At 52.7% G+C, this 12,706-nt stretch overlaps 5 protein-coding genes across 5 annotated transcripts; 3 read left to right on the plus strand and 2 right to left on the minus strand.

Annotated features, from left to right (window-relative positions):
- Nucleotides 1-101: 101 nt before the first annotated feature.
- Nucleotides 102-2,144, minus strand: SJAG_02573 (RNA-binding protein Csx1; the record flags this gene model as incomplete). Its single annotated transcript, XM_002173745.1, has 1 exon — nucleotides 102-2,144. One exon carries the CDS (start codon nucleotides 2,142-2,144, stop codon nucleotides 102-104), a length of 2,043 nt encoding a protein of 680 aa, XP_002173781.1.
- A 1,367-nt stretch (nucleotides 2,145-3,511) lies between these two features.
- SJAG_02575 (ATP-dependent DNA helicase) lies at nucleotides 3,512-7,048 on the plus strand. The gene is made up of 3 exons (XM_002173746.2): nucleotides 3,512-4,062; nucleotides 4,220-6,095; nucleotides 6,287-7,048. Exons 1-3 carry the CDS (start codon nucleotides 4,004-4,006, stop codon nucleotides 6,953-6,955), a joined length of 2,604 nt encoding a protein of 867 aa, XP_002173782.1. The 5' UTR covers nucleotides 3,512-4,003; the 3' UTR covers nucleotides 6,956-7,048.
- A 29-nt stretch (nucleotides 7,049-7,077) lies between these two features.
- SJAG_02576 (14-3-3 family protein Rad25) lies at nucleotides 7,078-8,234 on the minus strand. Its single transcript, XM_002173747.2, has 2 exons — nucleotides 8,047-8,234; nucleotides 7,078-7,857 (listed from the first exon to the last, which is right to left on the minus strand). The coding sequence occupies exons 1-2, from the start codon at nucleotides 8,111-8,113 to the stop codon at nucleotides 7,145-7,147; spliced, it is 780 nt and encodes a 259-aa protein (XP_002173783.1). The 5' UTR covers nucleotides 8,114-8,234; the 3' UTR covers nucleotides 7,078-7,144.
- A 69-nt stretch (nucleotides 8,235-8,303) lies between these two features.
- Nucleotides 8,304-10,194, plus strand: SJAG_02577 (hypothetical protein; the record flags this gene model as incomplete). Its single annotated transcript, XM_002173748.2, has 1 exon — nucleotides 8,304-10,194. The coding sequence occupies one exon, from the start codon at nucleotides 8,304-8,306 to the stop codon at nucleotides 9,633-9,635; it is 1,332 nt and encodes a 443-aa protein (XP_002173784.1). The 3' UTR covers nucleotides 9,636-10,194.
- SJAG_02578 (CorA family magnesium ion transporter) lies at nucleotides 10,128-12,433 on the plus strand (the record flags this gene model as incomplete). Its single annotated transcript, XM_002173749.2, has 1 exon — nucleotides 10,128-12,433. The coding sequence occupies exon 1, from the start codon at nucleotides 10,250-10,252 to the stop codon at nucleotides 12,431-12,433; it is 2,184 nt and encodes a 727-aa protein (XP_002173785.1). The 5' UTR covers nucleotides 10,128-10,249.
- Nucleotides 12,434-12,706: the final 273 nt, after the last annotated feature.

Genomic DNA, 12,706 nt, shown 5'->3' on the forward strand with positions numbered 1-12,706 from the left:
TTCATGCATTAGAGGAAAAGAAGAGGAACGTGAAAAACGCAGAGGAAACAAAGAACAGAACAGACGAAAATAAGAGGGAAAACAGTGAGTTCCATAACATATTAAAAAAGGAAGCTGCCACTTGTCGAGTAAGAGGAGTAAGGAGTCTTCAATGCATGAGGCTTGTTCGTCTTTAACGGATGAAAGGAATCAGCGGAAAGCGGGTGAGAAAAGGCCGAGCTGAGAAAGGAGCCCTTGGACGCGCCGCCGCCGCTCAAGGAAGATGCAAACAGACTACCAGTGCTGGTGCTAATGCCCGAGGATGCAGTCGCCGAGTCCACCGACGAAGCAGCAGACGAGCCTGAAGACGACTGACGAGACTTGGACGCGGAGACACCATCCAACATATCCTCACCAAAATGGAAACCAGACGTACTACCACCAAGACGCAAAGGACTGGGGGCGGTCGTGGCACCAGAAAGCAAGGATGACTTTGGAGCCGAAAGCGAGGGCAACCAGTCCGAGATGTTGAACGAAGACGCCGGGGTGCCAGAACGACAAGCAGACGAGAGCTCGACAGCCGCAGGCGCAGACAGGGGTGCAGATCCAGCAGCATGAGAAGTCATTCGCGAAGAGAGCGAGGACGGAATACCAATAGCGGCCGAAGGTGGTGCACTGAGAGAAGGAGTAGAATGAGCGATAGGGGGAATCAGGGCATTGGTTGAAAGCAAGCTAGGCTTGCCGGATGCAGAGGATAGAGAGGCCGGTGCAAACTGAGAGAGGCCCACAGAGCTAGAGAGCAAGGAGTGAGAGGAGGGATTTTGGGAGGCCACACCGGAACCAGAAGTGGGGACGGCAGAGTTAGCATGAAGAGCAGTGGCTGCGCGGGTATGAACAGATTCGTTAGCAGCAGCACTATTAACAGAACCGTTGCTTCCCATGGCTTCCATGCTGGCCGAAATGGCCGAGACAGGCAAGGTATTGTGACCCCAAGCCAAACGAATGTGTGAGGGGCCAACGAGAGCACCTTGCATCATGGTGATAGCCTTTTCAGCGGCAGCCTTCTCGGTGTACTGTACAAAGCCGCAACCCTTGCCAGGGGGGATCTTAATGTTGAGAATGTTACCAAAGGGACTGAAATGATAGAAGAGGTCTTTTTCCGTGGCGCCCGAGAACAGGCCGCCAACGAAAACGGTCGTGTTGAACGGATCGATGCTGCACAGTCCCTGGTCAGGCTGACGCGTCGAGGAAGAAGACGAAGGAACGCCAGTTACGCCAGTGGCAACCGCCGAAGAGCTGGCAGCAGCACCTCCGTTAGCAGTAGAGGCAGCACCAGTCGGAGTGGTCGAGTCAGCAGAAATGGACGTGCGTGAACGAGGAGAAGCGACGGATATACGAAGCGGGCGACCATGACAAAGGTAGCCCTGCATTTCGGAAAGGGCACGCTGTTGCTCACGCTCGTCCGAAAAACGGACAAAGCCATACTTGCGCGACATGCCGGTGACAGGATCGATAATGATCTTGGCGGACGTGCAGGAAGGATAGACAGAGTGGAATGTATGGTACAACTCGGCCTCATGAGTCTCGGGATCAAGGTCGCCAACGAAAACACTGTACTCGGGCTCACGGCGCGTCTTGGCCGAGTGCTGAATCCCGCCGCCAGTGGCCCAATTCAGCTTGAAAACCGAGTGCGTGCGGGGGATAATAGTGTTGTTATATCGCAACAACGCATACTCTGCAGCCTGAGGCGAACTAAACTGGACAAAACAATAACTAACGCAGCCCTCGGACACAGACGACTTCGTGCGCATGAGCTTGACGTGGACAGTCTCACCAAGAGAGGCCCAAAGTTGCTGGATGAACGCGGCGTCCATCCAGCTTTCGAGATCACCCATCCACAGCGTATCATTCGGCTTGTGATCAGCGGAGAACGAGAGCGGAGGAAGGCCGTAGGCGGCCGGGCTGGCACTGCGAGAGCTGCCATTGCCGTCTCGAGCGGCAGCTGCAGGCGACGATGAATTGGCGCTTGTGCTAGCAGGTCCAGCTGCAAAGAGCGGAGTGATAGAACGAGACTGGGGGTGTTGAGATTGTGCCTGAGCCAGCGTCTGCGGCTGGTTCTGGAGGGCTCCGAGAGAGTAGGCGAAAGGGAGACGGGCGGTTATCATGTTGAAAAATAAATGAAGATACTAGTGTTTGGTACAGCGACAAAGGTAGAACAGAAGAAGCGAGCGACGGATGAAGCGGTGGTGACAGAAGGAGACACGAGAGACAAAAACGACGATGACGATAATGGTATCGATGAATGTGGTGGACTAACGAAGACACAGATGACAGTGAAGACTAATTCAGCAGATCAGAAAAATACAACGCCGATGTGAGAACGAACAGCGTAAGAAGGAGAAGTTGAGAGAAAGAAAATGCGCGAATCCGCTCGAAAATGAGCCAAACAGACTGAGAACGAAAATGAGATGCCTCCACAAAGCGTACAGAGAAGAACGCACAAATGAGACAAAAAGCACAAACGTAGATTGCAAACGTGAAGCGTAAACCAAGTGCGTAACTAAGGCAATGACACTAGAAAACGCGGACGAACAAAAAGAGCGTGCTGAAAACGGCGCGTGGAAGCTTGGCGCAAAACAAAAAGCCGAGCTGGGCAAGGCTTGGCTGAGAGAAAAGAGCGTAGGGCGGGAGTGTGAGCGTGAGCGAGTGGAGAGGTGTGGTGGGAAGTGGAGTGGAGTGGTGTGTAGTGGGAGTGGAGGAGGCAGTGAAATAGGGTAGCCGTGGGGGACAGATGTGGTGGTAAGGTAGGGGTTAAACGAGCAGAGGATACGCGTATGGGCTGGCTGTTCTATGCCGCACTAATGGGCAAGCGGATCTTAAACAAAGAACACGGACAATCACTGGCGATAGGGCGGTCGCGGACGCAAACAAGCGGGCACGGTTCGGCTGGGCGCGGACAGATTATGACGCAAGAGTCGAAGGCAATGCAGGGCGATGCAGTGCGGTGCGGTAGGTTGCGATGCGGTAGAGCCTCAGCAAAGTCAGTGACAGGAAGGGGCGGCGGGTGTTGCTATATACTCTGGACGAGCGCACCCCCCATCGTTTGAATGTAGGTGCGACGGCGGATGATGTCATTGTTACTAAAATTAACAAGATCTGGCGCGCAAGCGAAAATGGGGCCAATGAAGAAAGGGCAAATATACTAGTCATGAGACAGGGAGAGGATGATTGGGACAGGCTTCCCCGATATATGGTTTCTCCGCAGGCGAGCGGCTCGAGCAGCGCTCGCAGCTCCAAGCAGAGCAGCAGCAGCAGCGCGGACAAAGGCAGAAACCCGCTATTCAGACACCATCGCTCGCTTGACGCTCGGCCGTGCGAGTTTGAAAGCTGCTATGGCCAGCTGTTCGACGCCTCACGCCTGATGCTGTGCCGCTCCTCCACTCTCCTTACTCTCCACACGTCATTGTGCTACGTCATTCGCACGTTATATCTCGCATGCTGTCGGAACTTAGTTCGGGCCTCGTTGGGAAGACGCGTACACCAAACCTTAGTCCTCCTAGTCACCATAGGCTCCAATATAAATGGCGCGTCATTTGTGCTGCCGGCTCGGCTCTCCCCGCTCGGCCGTCGCTCGCTCGCTAAAATGCCTCCTTATCTGAGCCGAAAACCGAGGCGGGGAAGATCGCCTCGCTCTGAATGGATCAGACCACACTGCAGCAGCTCCTGGGTGCTCCACGAATGGGCTCAGGGCACGTGGGAATAACTCTGGCCGCCACGTGAACGCCCCCACTCCCTCCGCGCACACTGCAGCAGCAGCCTCTCATGGCAGTTTCCGTGCACTCGCAAACACATACACATCTGCCTGCATACAGCTCGCCCATTCCCTTCTGTACACTTGTCCCTCACAGCTAATTCATTCTATGCCGTATACTTGCGCCCGACATTGCCTTCCGGACCCCTCGTCGCGCCTATAAAACGTCGTAGTGCCGCCGCCCACTCTGCTTCACCACCATGATTTCTTCCCATGTCATTGCCTGCCCATCCAGGGTCTGAGGAGGAGTTGAGAACGCTCCGGCAGATTCGGTAAGTTGTTCGTGGGCATCCCTCGTTATTGTAGACGCCAATGTTTGTGCATAGGGCCGCGACGGGAAAAACAAAACGTTCGCGCGTAGAACATGCAAGCGCCTGTGCCTATGCGTCTTATCTGACGCGCCTGACGATCTCGTTTCGCTAACGGCAGGAACATCAGGTCGGACGAAGAACTCGCTCGTGAACTATCTCTGCAGCTGAACGGAGACGACGAACGACGGGCGCGCCAGCTCGAACAAGACGAGCGTCTGGCTCGGCGCCTCGCCGGGCTCGAAGCCCCGTCACCCAAACGTCTAGCATCTTCTACCTCGGCGTTGTCCAACGCATCATCTTCTGCGGCCTCAGCGGCCGGTTCTGCCTCTGCCCTTGGTCGGTCGCGGCGGCGGCTCGTGCAGAAACGCGTGTCCGCCTACGTCAGCACGCCCTTCAAGCCTCCTTCTCGCGTGCAGCGACCGCCGACACATGCCCCTTGTCCTGGCACTGTTTCTCGCCCTATAGAGATCCACGACAACGAGGAGGAAGAGGAGGACAATGGCGTGCTTTGCTCAAACACGTTGGAGGTGTCTTCGTCGTCGACATTGCCATTGGCATTGAAGACGTCGTTTGCGTTTCAGGCCGCCGCTGTGGGTCCAGCCGGGTTCCGTACAGCACGACAAGTGGAAGCCGAGGGTGTTTGTGCGCCGTCGGCCGGATCCTCTTTTGGTGGTCCCTCTCCTTTGTATGGAGGGCAGCCACTGCAGCAGCGTCCAGATCAGCAGGTGATGCGCGAACTGCGCACTCTTGTCGAATCGGTTGTGCATACCGCAAAGGACTCGGGGACCGGACGCGACTCGTCGGCCGCGGCCTTAGCTAATGAGATCGAACCTCCGCACCTAACCATCGATCTGATGCCGCACCAGCTTGAGGGCCAGCGGTGGATGTGTGGGATGGAACAGGGTCTCGTGCACGGCGGCATCCTCGCGGATGATATGGGTCTCGGCAAAACCGTTCAAGCACTGGCCCTACTCACTAGTCGACGCGCGTGCGCGGCCGATGGCCCGAAGACAAACCTAATTGTTGTGAGTGTCGCACTCTTGCATCAATGGGCTGATGAAATTCAGTCCAAAGTTGCAGCTGATCAGCGCTTCAAGGTGTACGTGCACCATGGATCTACGAAACGCGACTATGACTCGTACCAGATGTCGCAATTTGATGTTGTCCTGACCACCTACAATACCATCGCTTTTGAATTCAAGTCGTACAAGCGCTACCAGGCCAAACTTGCTCAAGACGCTGACGCGCCGTCGCAATCGTTCCCGTTCCTTGAGACGGTATGGTATCGCATATTGCTGGACGAAGCGCACACCATTCGCAACCATGAGACATTGGCTGCTGTTGGTTGTTGCGCGCTGAACGCCTCGTACCGTTGGTGTCTCACCGGCACTCCGATCCAGAATCACATTGGCGAGCTGTACAGCCTGCTCAAGTTTCTTCGCGTCAAACCGTATTGCAAATGGTCCGTGTTTCAGAAAGATTTTACCCGCCCGCTACGCAGCACTTCCGAGTATCATGTGCAGACCGCGCTGTCGAAGCTACGGATCCTGCTGCAGGGGCTAATGCTTCGTCGTACGAAACATACCGTCATCAACAATGCCCCAATTGTGCAGCTGCCGCGGAAACACACGAAAATCATTTCGGTGACGCTCTCAGAAGACGAACGCTCTCGGTACCTTGCGCGCTTGTCTGAGGCCCATGCGTTTCTGGCCCGCACGCAAACACTCACGCATGGCAGCTCGTTTGGTGGCATGCTTGTATTTTTGCTACGGCTGCGACAGGCATGCTGCCACCCGTGGTTGTCGCCAAGCATACCGTCTGCTGCAATTCAGGTGTTACAGGACTCGGAACAATCACGCAAGCTGGCTAAGCAATTAAGCCCAAGCGTGGTGAAGCGCGTTGCGGAACTAGATGACTTTGAGTGTGGTGTGTGTCTGGATGTCACATGCTCTCCCGTTTCATCTCCCCTTGTGGTCACTTTGCATGCATGGAATGTATGGAATCGTTACTGAAGCTAAACCCCAGCAATGGCGGCGGCGCCTTTTCTGCTACGTCATCTTCGTCTGGTACGTCGCGTTGTCCTTTGTGTCGTGGTGTTCTTGACGCGTCACATCTACTGCTGCTGGAAACACTTGTTTCCGTGTATCCCGACGAGTTGCGCGCCTTTGCTCCGTTGGTGTCAAAGGATTCGAAAGAGACAAAAACGGGTGACGACGATGCGGAAAAATCGGCAGCTGCCGGCAGCGAGAGTGTCCAATTGTGTTGGTCCAACGCACAAGACCAGCGCTTCTATCGACGGTTTTCTCGGCACCTCGACGAATGGGTGCCGTCGTCGAAGATCCAAAGCGCAATCGAGCTCGTGCGCCGTATCCGAACGGAGCAACCGGGTGAGAAGATTCTCATATTCTCACAGTTCACACAATTCCTTGAATTGTTGAGTGTGCCGTTGCAGCGTGAGGGAATCAGGTTCGTCGTGTACGATGGAAGCATGTCGGCTTCCCAGCGTGACGAGGCAATTCATCGGTTTCAGCACAAGGAGTCGGTGCAGGTTATGCTAGTGTCGCTGAAAGCTGGCAGCACTGGACTGAACCTGACGGCTGCGAATCATGTTGTCTTGCTCGACCCGTTTTACAATCCGAGTGTTGAAGAACAAGCAATTGATCGGGCATACCGGATTGGACAGAAACGGGAAGTCCATGTGTACCGTATGATTACTGCAGACAGTATTGAAGAGCGTATTGCAGCTCTTCAGGAAAAAAAACGCGGCCTCGTCCGCAGCGCTATGGCCGAGGACGAGCGGCGGTCGGCCTTCCGACTTCGCCGAGAAGAAATCCTTTACCTCTTTGGCATCTAATGCCTTAGGGATTTTTATTTCCATTAGTTCTTTATTCTCTCCTTATTCATTTCCGATACACAGTTACTAATTCACCCCCCTTCTTCACTCCCACTTTCTCATCCCCTCCTCCGCCCCTCAAACGAAAGCAACATTAAAACTTGTTCATTTGTAGAAAAAAAGTTGGCTTGAATTACTTCTCATGGAACATTAAGCGGCATCAGTGGGCTGTTCGGCCTCAGCAGGAGCAGGAGCGGCTTCTTCTTTACCGGCATTGTACTCAGCATCAGACGTCCATAAGGTGAGGTTGTCTCGGAGAAGTTGCATAATCAGTGTCGAATCCTTGTATGATTCTTCTGACAGACTGTCGAGCTCCGAAATAGCCTCGTCGAAGGCTTGCTTGGCCAAATGGCAAGCGCGGTCGGGAGCATTAAGGATCTCATAATAGAACACGGAGAAGTTGAGAGCAAGTCCCAAACGCATAGGATCGGTGGGAGGGAGACCGGCGACAGCAATGTCAGAGGCAGCCTTGTAGGCCTCAAGAGACTTATCAGCAGCCTCCTTGCGGGCATCGTCGACAGCGAACTCGGCAAGATAACGATAGTAGTCACCCTTCATCTTGTAGTAAAACACCTTGGACTCACCGGTGGCTGCGGTGGGAATCAAGTGCTTTTCGAGGACAGTGAGGATATCGTTGCACACAGTGGTCAGCTCGTCCTCAATCTTCTTGCGGTACTCTTTGATCAGCTCGACCTGTTTGGTGTTTCCCTTGCTTTCCTCCTTTTGTTCTATCGAAGAAATAATGCGCCAGGATGCTCTACGGGCACCAATCACGTTCTTGTAAGCAACAGAAAGAAGGTTGCGCTCCTCAACAGAGAGCTTTTCATCAAGAGAGGCGACATGTTTCATATTCTCAACCATTTCTATGGCTTGTTAGTAAAAAACCCGTGGGAAATAGTGCAGAAACAGCTGCAACACAGTTAAGCAAGTCAATCTGAGACCCAACGGCCTCAGAACGGGCCCAGGTCACCGCTAGACCGCCTTCCGTGCAGTGGAGAACAAAGGGATGTGTTGTCCCAAGTGGCCAACGCCCATATCCCATTACGACGTACCTTCATAACGCTCAGCCTGCTCGGCGAGCTTGGCAAGGTATACCGAGTTTTCGCGGGAAGCGGTCATACTTGCTAGAAAACTGGTTCAACAGCGACGTAGGGAGACAGATTTTTGGTGACAAACAACGAGTTGTCGGTTGTGGTGGAGGTGAGGTTGGTTGTGTGAAGGGGAGAAGGGAAAACTTGCTGGCCAAAAAGAACCCAGCGGCTGAGACGCAAAACATGACATCAGTAACGGGGTTATACACTTCCATTACATGAATCATATTGCTGAGAATGTATGGGATACACGGGTGTATTTACTTTTAGACAAACGTGCTACTTTTGTTTGTGGACCCTCTTCGACGCGTCTGTCGAGTACTGCTCAGCAGCAGAAATGGTCGAACGGCATTTGTATGAGTCTGTTTGGCTTTTTCTTTGCTCGTAACGCTTTAACACGAGCTCGATTACAAATAGCACGCTCTTTCCACGAAAAAACGGCCGCTGTACGGTCTTTTAGCTCAGAGTTGTGTCTTGCCTCGGGCTGTCCTGCCTCTCAACATAGCAGTACGGTCGTAGATGTGCCAAATTTTACTATTACGAAACCAAATCTCACGCTACAGTGGACCAGAGACCAGGCGACGGAACTATTTCAGCAACTGCATCGGTTATGGAAATGCAACATCATTGTGGCACCCTGCCAGCATCTGAAGAGGAGCGGTGCTTCTCCACATTCACTCTTGGCTTTAAAAAACGTACTGAAATGGTTTGTATGTGTGCCAGATATCGTGTTTGCTTCGTTGGAGGGAGTGGCCTTTTGTCGTGCCATACAATTGCCATTACAGGATGCAGCGACGGCCGTTGAGGTGCTTGCCCATTTGTACGTACAAAGCAGCGTTCACGGATTCCATCAGGTGTCTGCTGTCCTTTTGTCCATACTTCAAAAACGAAATTGTATTCCTTACTTAACACGGACATGGCTAACAAAGACATTGCGAACACTGCTTGAGCACAATCAATTGAAAGAGGCTCGACGGTTATTCTTGTCCGTACTGCGGTTTGAGTCCTTGTTGCCTTCTCCCTATGTTGTTGTGTTGCTTATGAAACGGCTCTGGGCTCATGAGCACAGTTTACCGTCCATCCATTCTGTTGTGTGTCGATCTCTTCAACTCCGTACCCATTTTCGTGCTCAGGATGCCTATCTAATCACTTTCTACCTAAAATGTGCCCTTCACTCACAGCTATTGCCAAGTCCCGGGAAAGAAAAAGCAGCGAATACCCGTGCTGACGATGCTACTGCCGGTTCCCCTTCGCTTAGTGCAAAGTTTCTCTCCCTTTGGAACCAGCTAGAATCAATTCTCAAAGACGCTCGACCGCAATCTGTTCTGTCCACTTACAACACCGTGCTTGCTCATTGTCTAAAGCGTCGTGACAGCAAAGGAGTCTTGATTGTTATAGAACGCCTCCTTTCTCGACCCCGACTCGTGCCTTCCCCTGTGACTCGCCGTATCGTAAAGCAGCACTTAAATCCGTTACCGTCAGGCTCACCTTGGGACTTGGTTCGTCGGCGGTGGACCCTTTTTCTTACTCAAAGGGAACGAAAAGGCTGATCATTTCATGTTCGTCTGTCCATGGAGGCGACAACTATTGTTGAACCGACGGCATCTGTCTTTGAGATTTCCCCCAATCCTCCCGCCGCACCCCCGCATGCATCCACGCACTACTGCACACAACTCGTTCTACATTCTTCGCCTGTGATCTTATTTTCCTTCTTCTACGACCAGCTCCCCTTTCTTCCTACCATTCCGCCTTTCTCCTTCTCGCTTAAACTCCCCACACATCCCACATGTTCCCCCACGCGCCCATGTCCTGCCCATATTATTCCGGTACCCCCATTCTCGCTACCCCGCGCACCCGGATTTACTCTCCCCACCGCTATCGGTGACATAAGCGTGTGTGTTGTCACTATGATTAGATTGCTGTCGTCATGCTCGCTTAATACAAATTCTAATCTACTCAATTTTCCCACCACCATTGAGGCGAGGAGGGCAGTGATAGAGCACACTTGGCGGTCACTACAGCAGCTGCTCTTCGACAACGACAGCTCGAAGACGCAGAACCGTAGATTTGGTTTTCCAGTGCAATTCAGTAGATTACAAAGTTCTATTTGTGTATTTGTAAATTTTTTTGTCCACCGCATGTTTAGTCGTACGCGAAGAGAATTATGAATTCGTCTCCGAAAGGTTCTTCTCCAGTAGACACGCCTGGAGCTCATCTGGCGTCTGCAGCAGCCTTCACCGTCAAGGATACAGATCAATTGTCACCTTTGAGGTCGAGACAGCGGCTGTCTCCTGCTGTGAAACGAAGAGACACGATCGAGTCTTCTTCAACACATTCACCACGCGAGCAGAATGAAGGAGAGGATTTCGACAGCGGAGACGAGTCGCAGCCCCTCACTCAGAAAGAACATGTCCTGTCACATTCATTGCCCCGGGCTTTTCAATTTTCACGGGCTTATTCAGAGTCAACTTTGGGAGATGATACAGAATTGAGTGGGAAGGGACCGAACAACGCCTTCGGTACAAACCCCACGAGACAGAGTAAGAACAATGACACTCCGCCTCGCCGTCCCACATGGAAAGTCCGAGGTCTTAGTTTGCAACAGCAACAGCTACAACAACTGCATCAACCCTTGCTGTCGGAGCCGCTTGATGTGGATGCTGACGAACGGACCGCATTGCTGGACAGAACTCACACAACGAGCGAAAGGCTGTCGCGGACGTATGCAGCAGCTCCGAATCCGTATCTGACTCGTACATGGTTGGAAAGTCATGCTGCTCGAGTGTCAGCAAAGGATGTGAACAATCCGCCGTCTATGCCAACTTCTGTGTGTCCATCGCCTCATGATGAGGATGCTCACAGTGTCCATTCGAACATGGAACACTCAGACTCGAATGTCCTGCAAAAGGCAGTCGAAGATTTTTACTCTCACTCGGCTTCAGACAAGATGTCGAGCCATTCTGTCCATAATTATTTTGACGAGGAAGAAGCATCGTCACGAGCCTCTGCTCACGAGCGTGAGAGCTCGCCAAAGTCGGAGGACGGTGTTTTTACACCGATTCCGGGAACTGTGCCTACTAACATTAATCCAGAATTTGATGTGCTGGATGCATGGGCCGAAGAAGAGATTCTGGCAAATGAAAGCAACGTCGAGGACGGAGATAGCGAGAGCACGTCTATCCCGGGGCGTCGTCGTCAGCGTGCTCGAAAGATGAGCGAGCCTATGCTAGTGGATGGGCGCTATCGAGTTCGCGACCGTTGGGCCAACTTTCGCAAGCACGAAAGCGAGCGTCCATTCCGGTTCACATTTTTCACGGACGAGTTGCCCACGACGATTCACTCGCGCAACCTGTGGGAGCTGCCGCAGGAGGGGCAGAGCTTCCGCGAGCTCTTCCATTCTGGAGGCACTTGGTGGCTTGACGTGTATGCACCGACGGCTGACGAAGTGCGTCTGCTTGCCAAGTGTTTTCACATTCACCCACTGACCGTTGAGGACATAACAATGGAAGAGGATCGTGAAAAGGTGGAGCTGTTTCGCAACTACTACTTTGTCACCTTTCGTTCCTTCAACCAGTTGCCGTCCAGTGCTGATTACTTAAAGCCGCTCAACCTCTACATGGTTGTTTTCCGTGATGGTATTCTCACATTTCATGCGAATCCGACACCACATCCACCGAACGTCCGGCGTCGAATTCGGCAGCTGAATGGCTACCTGACTGTGGATGCGGATTGGATTGCCTATGCGTTGATTGACGACACGACAGATGCGTTCGCGCCTTTAATCGAGAAAATCGAAGACGAAGTCGATACTATTGACGGCATCATTCTTGGCATTCATCACGAACACGTGCGGGAGGTGGAGCCGCAGGAAAGCATGCTGAAACGTGTGGGCGAGTGTCGAAAGCTAATTATGAGTCTACTACGTTTACTGGCAAACAAGGCCGACGTTGTGCGCGGACTTGCCAAACGCTGTAATGAGGCCTGGCAAGTAGCACCGCGCGGCGAAATTGCCCTCTACCTAGGTGATGTTCAAGACCACATTGTCACTATGGTGCAGAATCTTAATCACTACGAAAAAATCCTTTCCCGAAGTCACTCTAATTACCTTGCACAGATCTCCATCAACATGACACTTGTGTCCAACGAAACCAACGACGTCCTCTCTCGCCTCACCGTTCTCGGCACCATCCTCGTTCCTCTAAATCTGGTCACGGGTCTATGGGGCATGAACACCAAAGTCCCCGGCCAAGATGCTCCTGGTCTCACCTGGTTTTTCGGCATCCTGAGCAGTCTGATCGTGTTCGCGGTGTTGTCTGTCATTGTCTGCAAGCGGTACAAGATGATCTAAGGTCACAGTGAGCAGATTTAGAGGGGTTATCCTTGGGATACAGGAGAGAGATTACTCCACCCCATCCATTAAACTGAGTCCTTTTTGCACCCAGACGCTCGACAATCTCGTTCAGAGATTCTCATGCACCCGAAGCCTTGGTGCCAATATGCTTCGTGCAATCATTGCAACCCCTTCCGTTACTACTGACTGCTTCACCCCTATTGCCCTTCTTCTGGCGTTCTTCTTTTCTTAATGGTACTGTAACACGTTCACCACCAAGGGCCTTGCAGC

Source organism: Schizosaccharomyces japonicus (assembly GCF_000149845.2).
Source record: "Schizosaccharomyces japonicus yFS275 unplaced genomic scaffold supercont5.1, whole genome shotgun sequence".
Taxonomy (NCBI): domain Eukaryota; kingdom Fungi; phylum Ascomycota; class Schizosaccharomycetes; order Schizosaccharomycetales; family Schizosaccharomycetaceae; genus Schizosaccharomyces; species Schizosaccharomyces japonicus.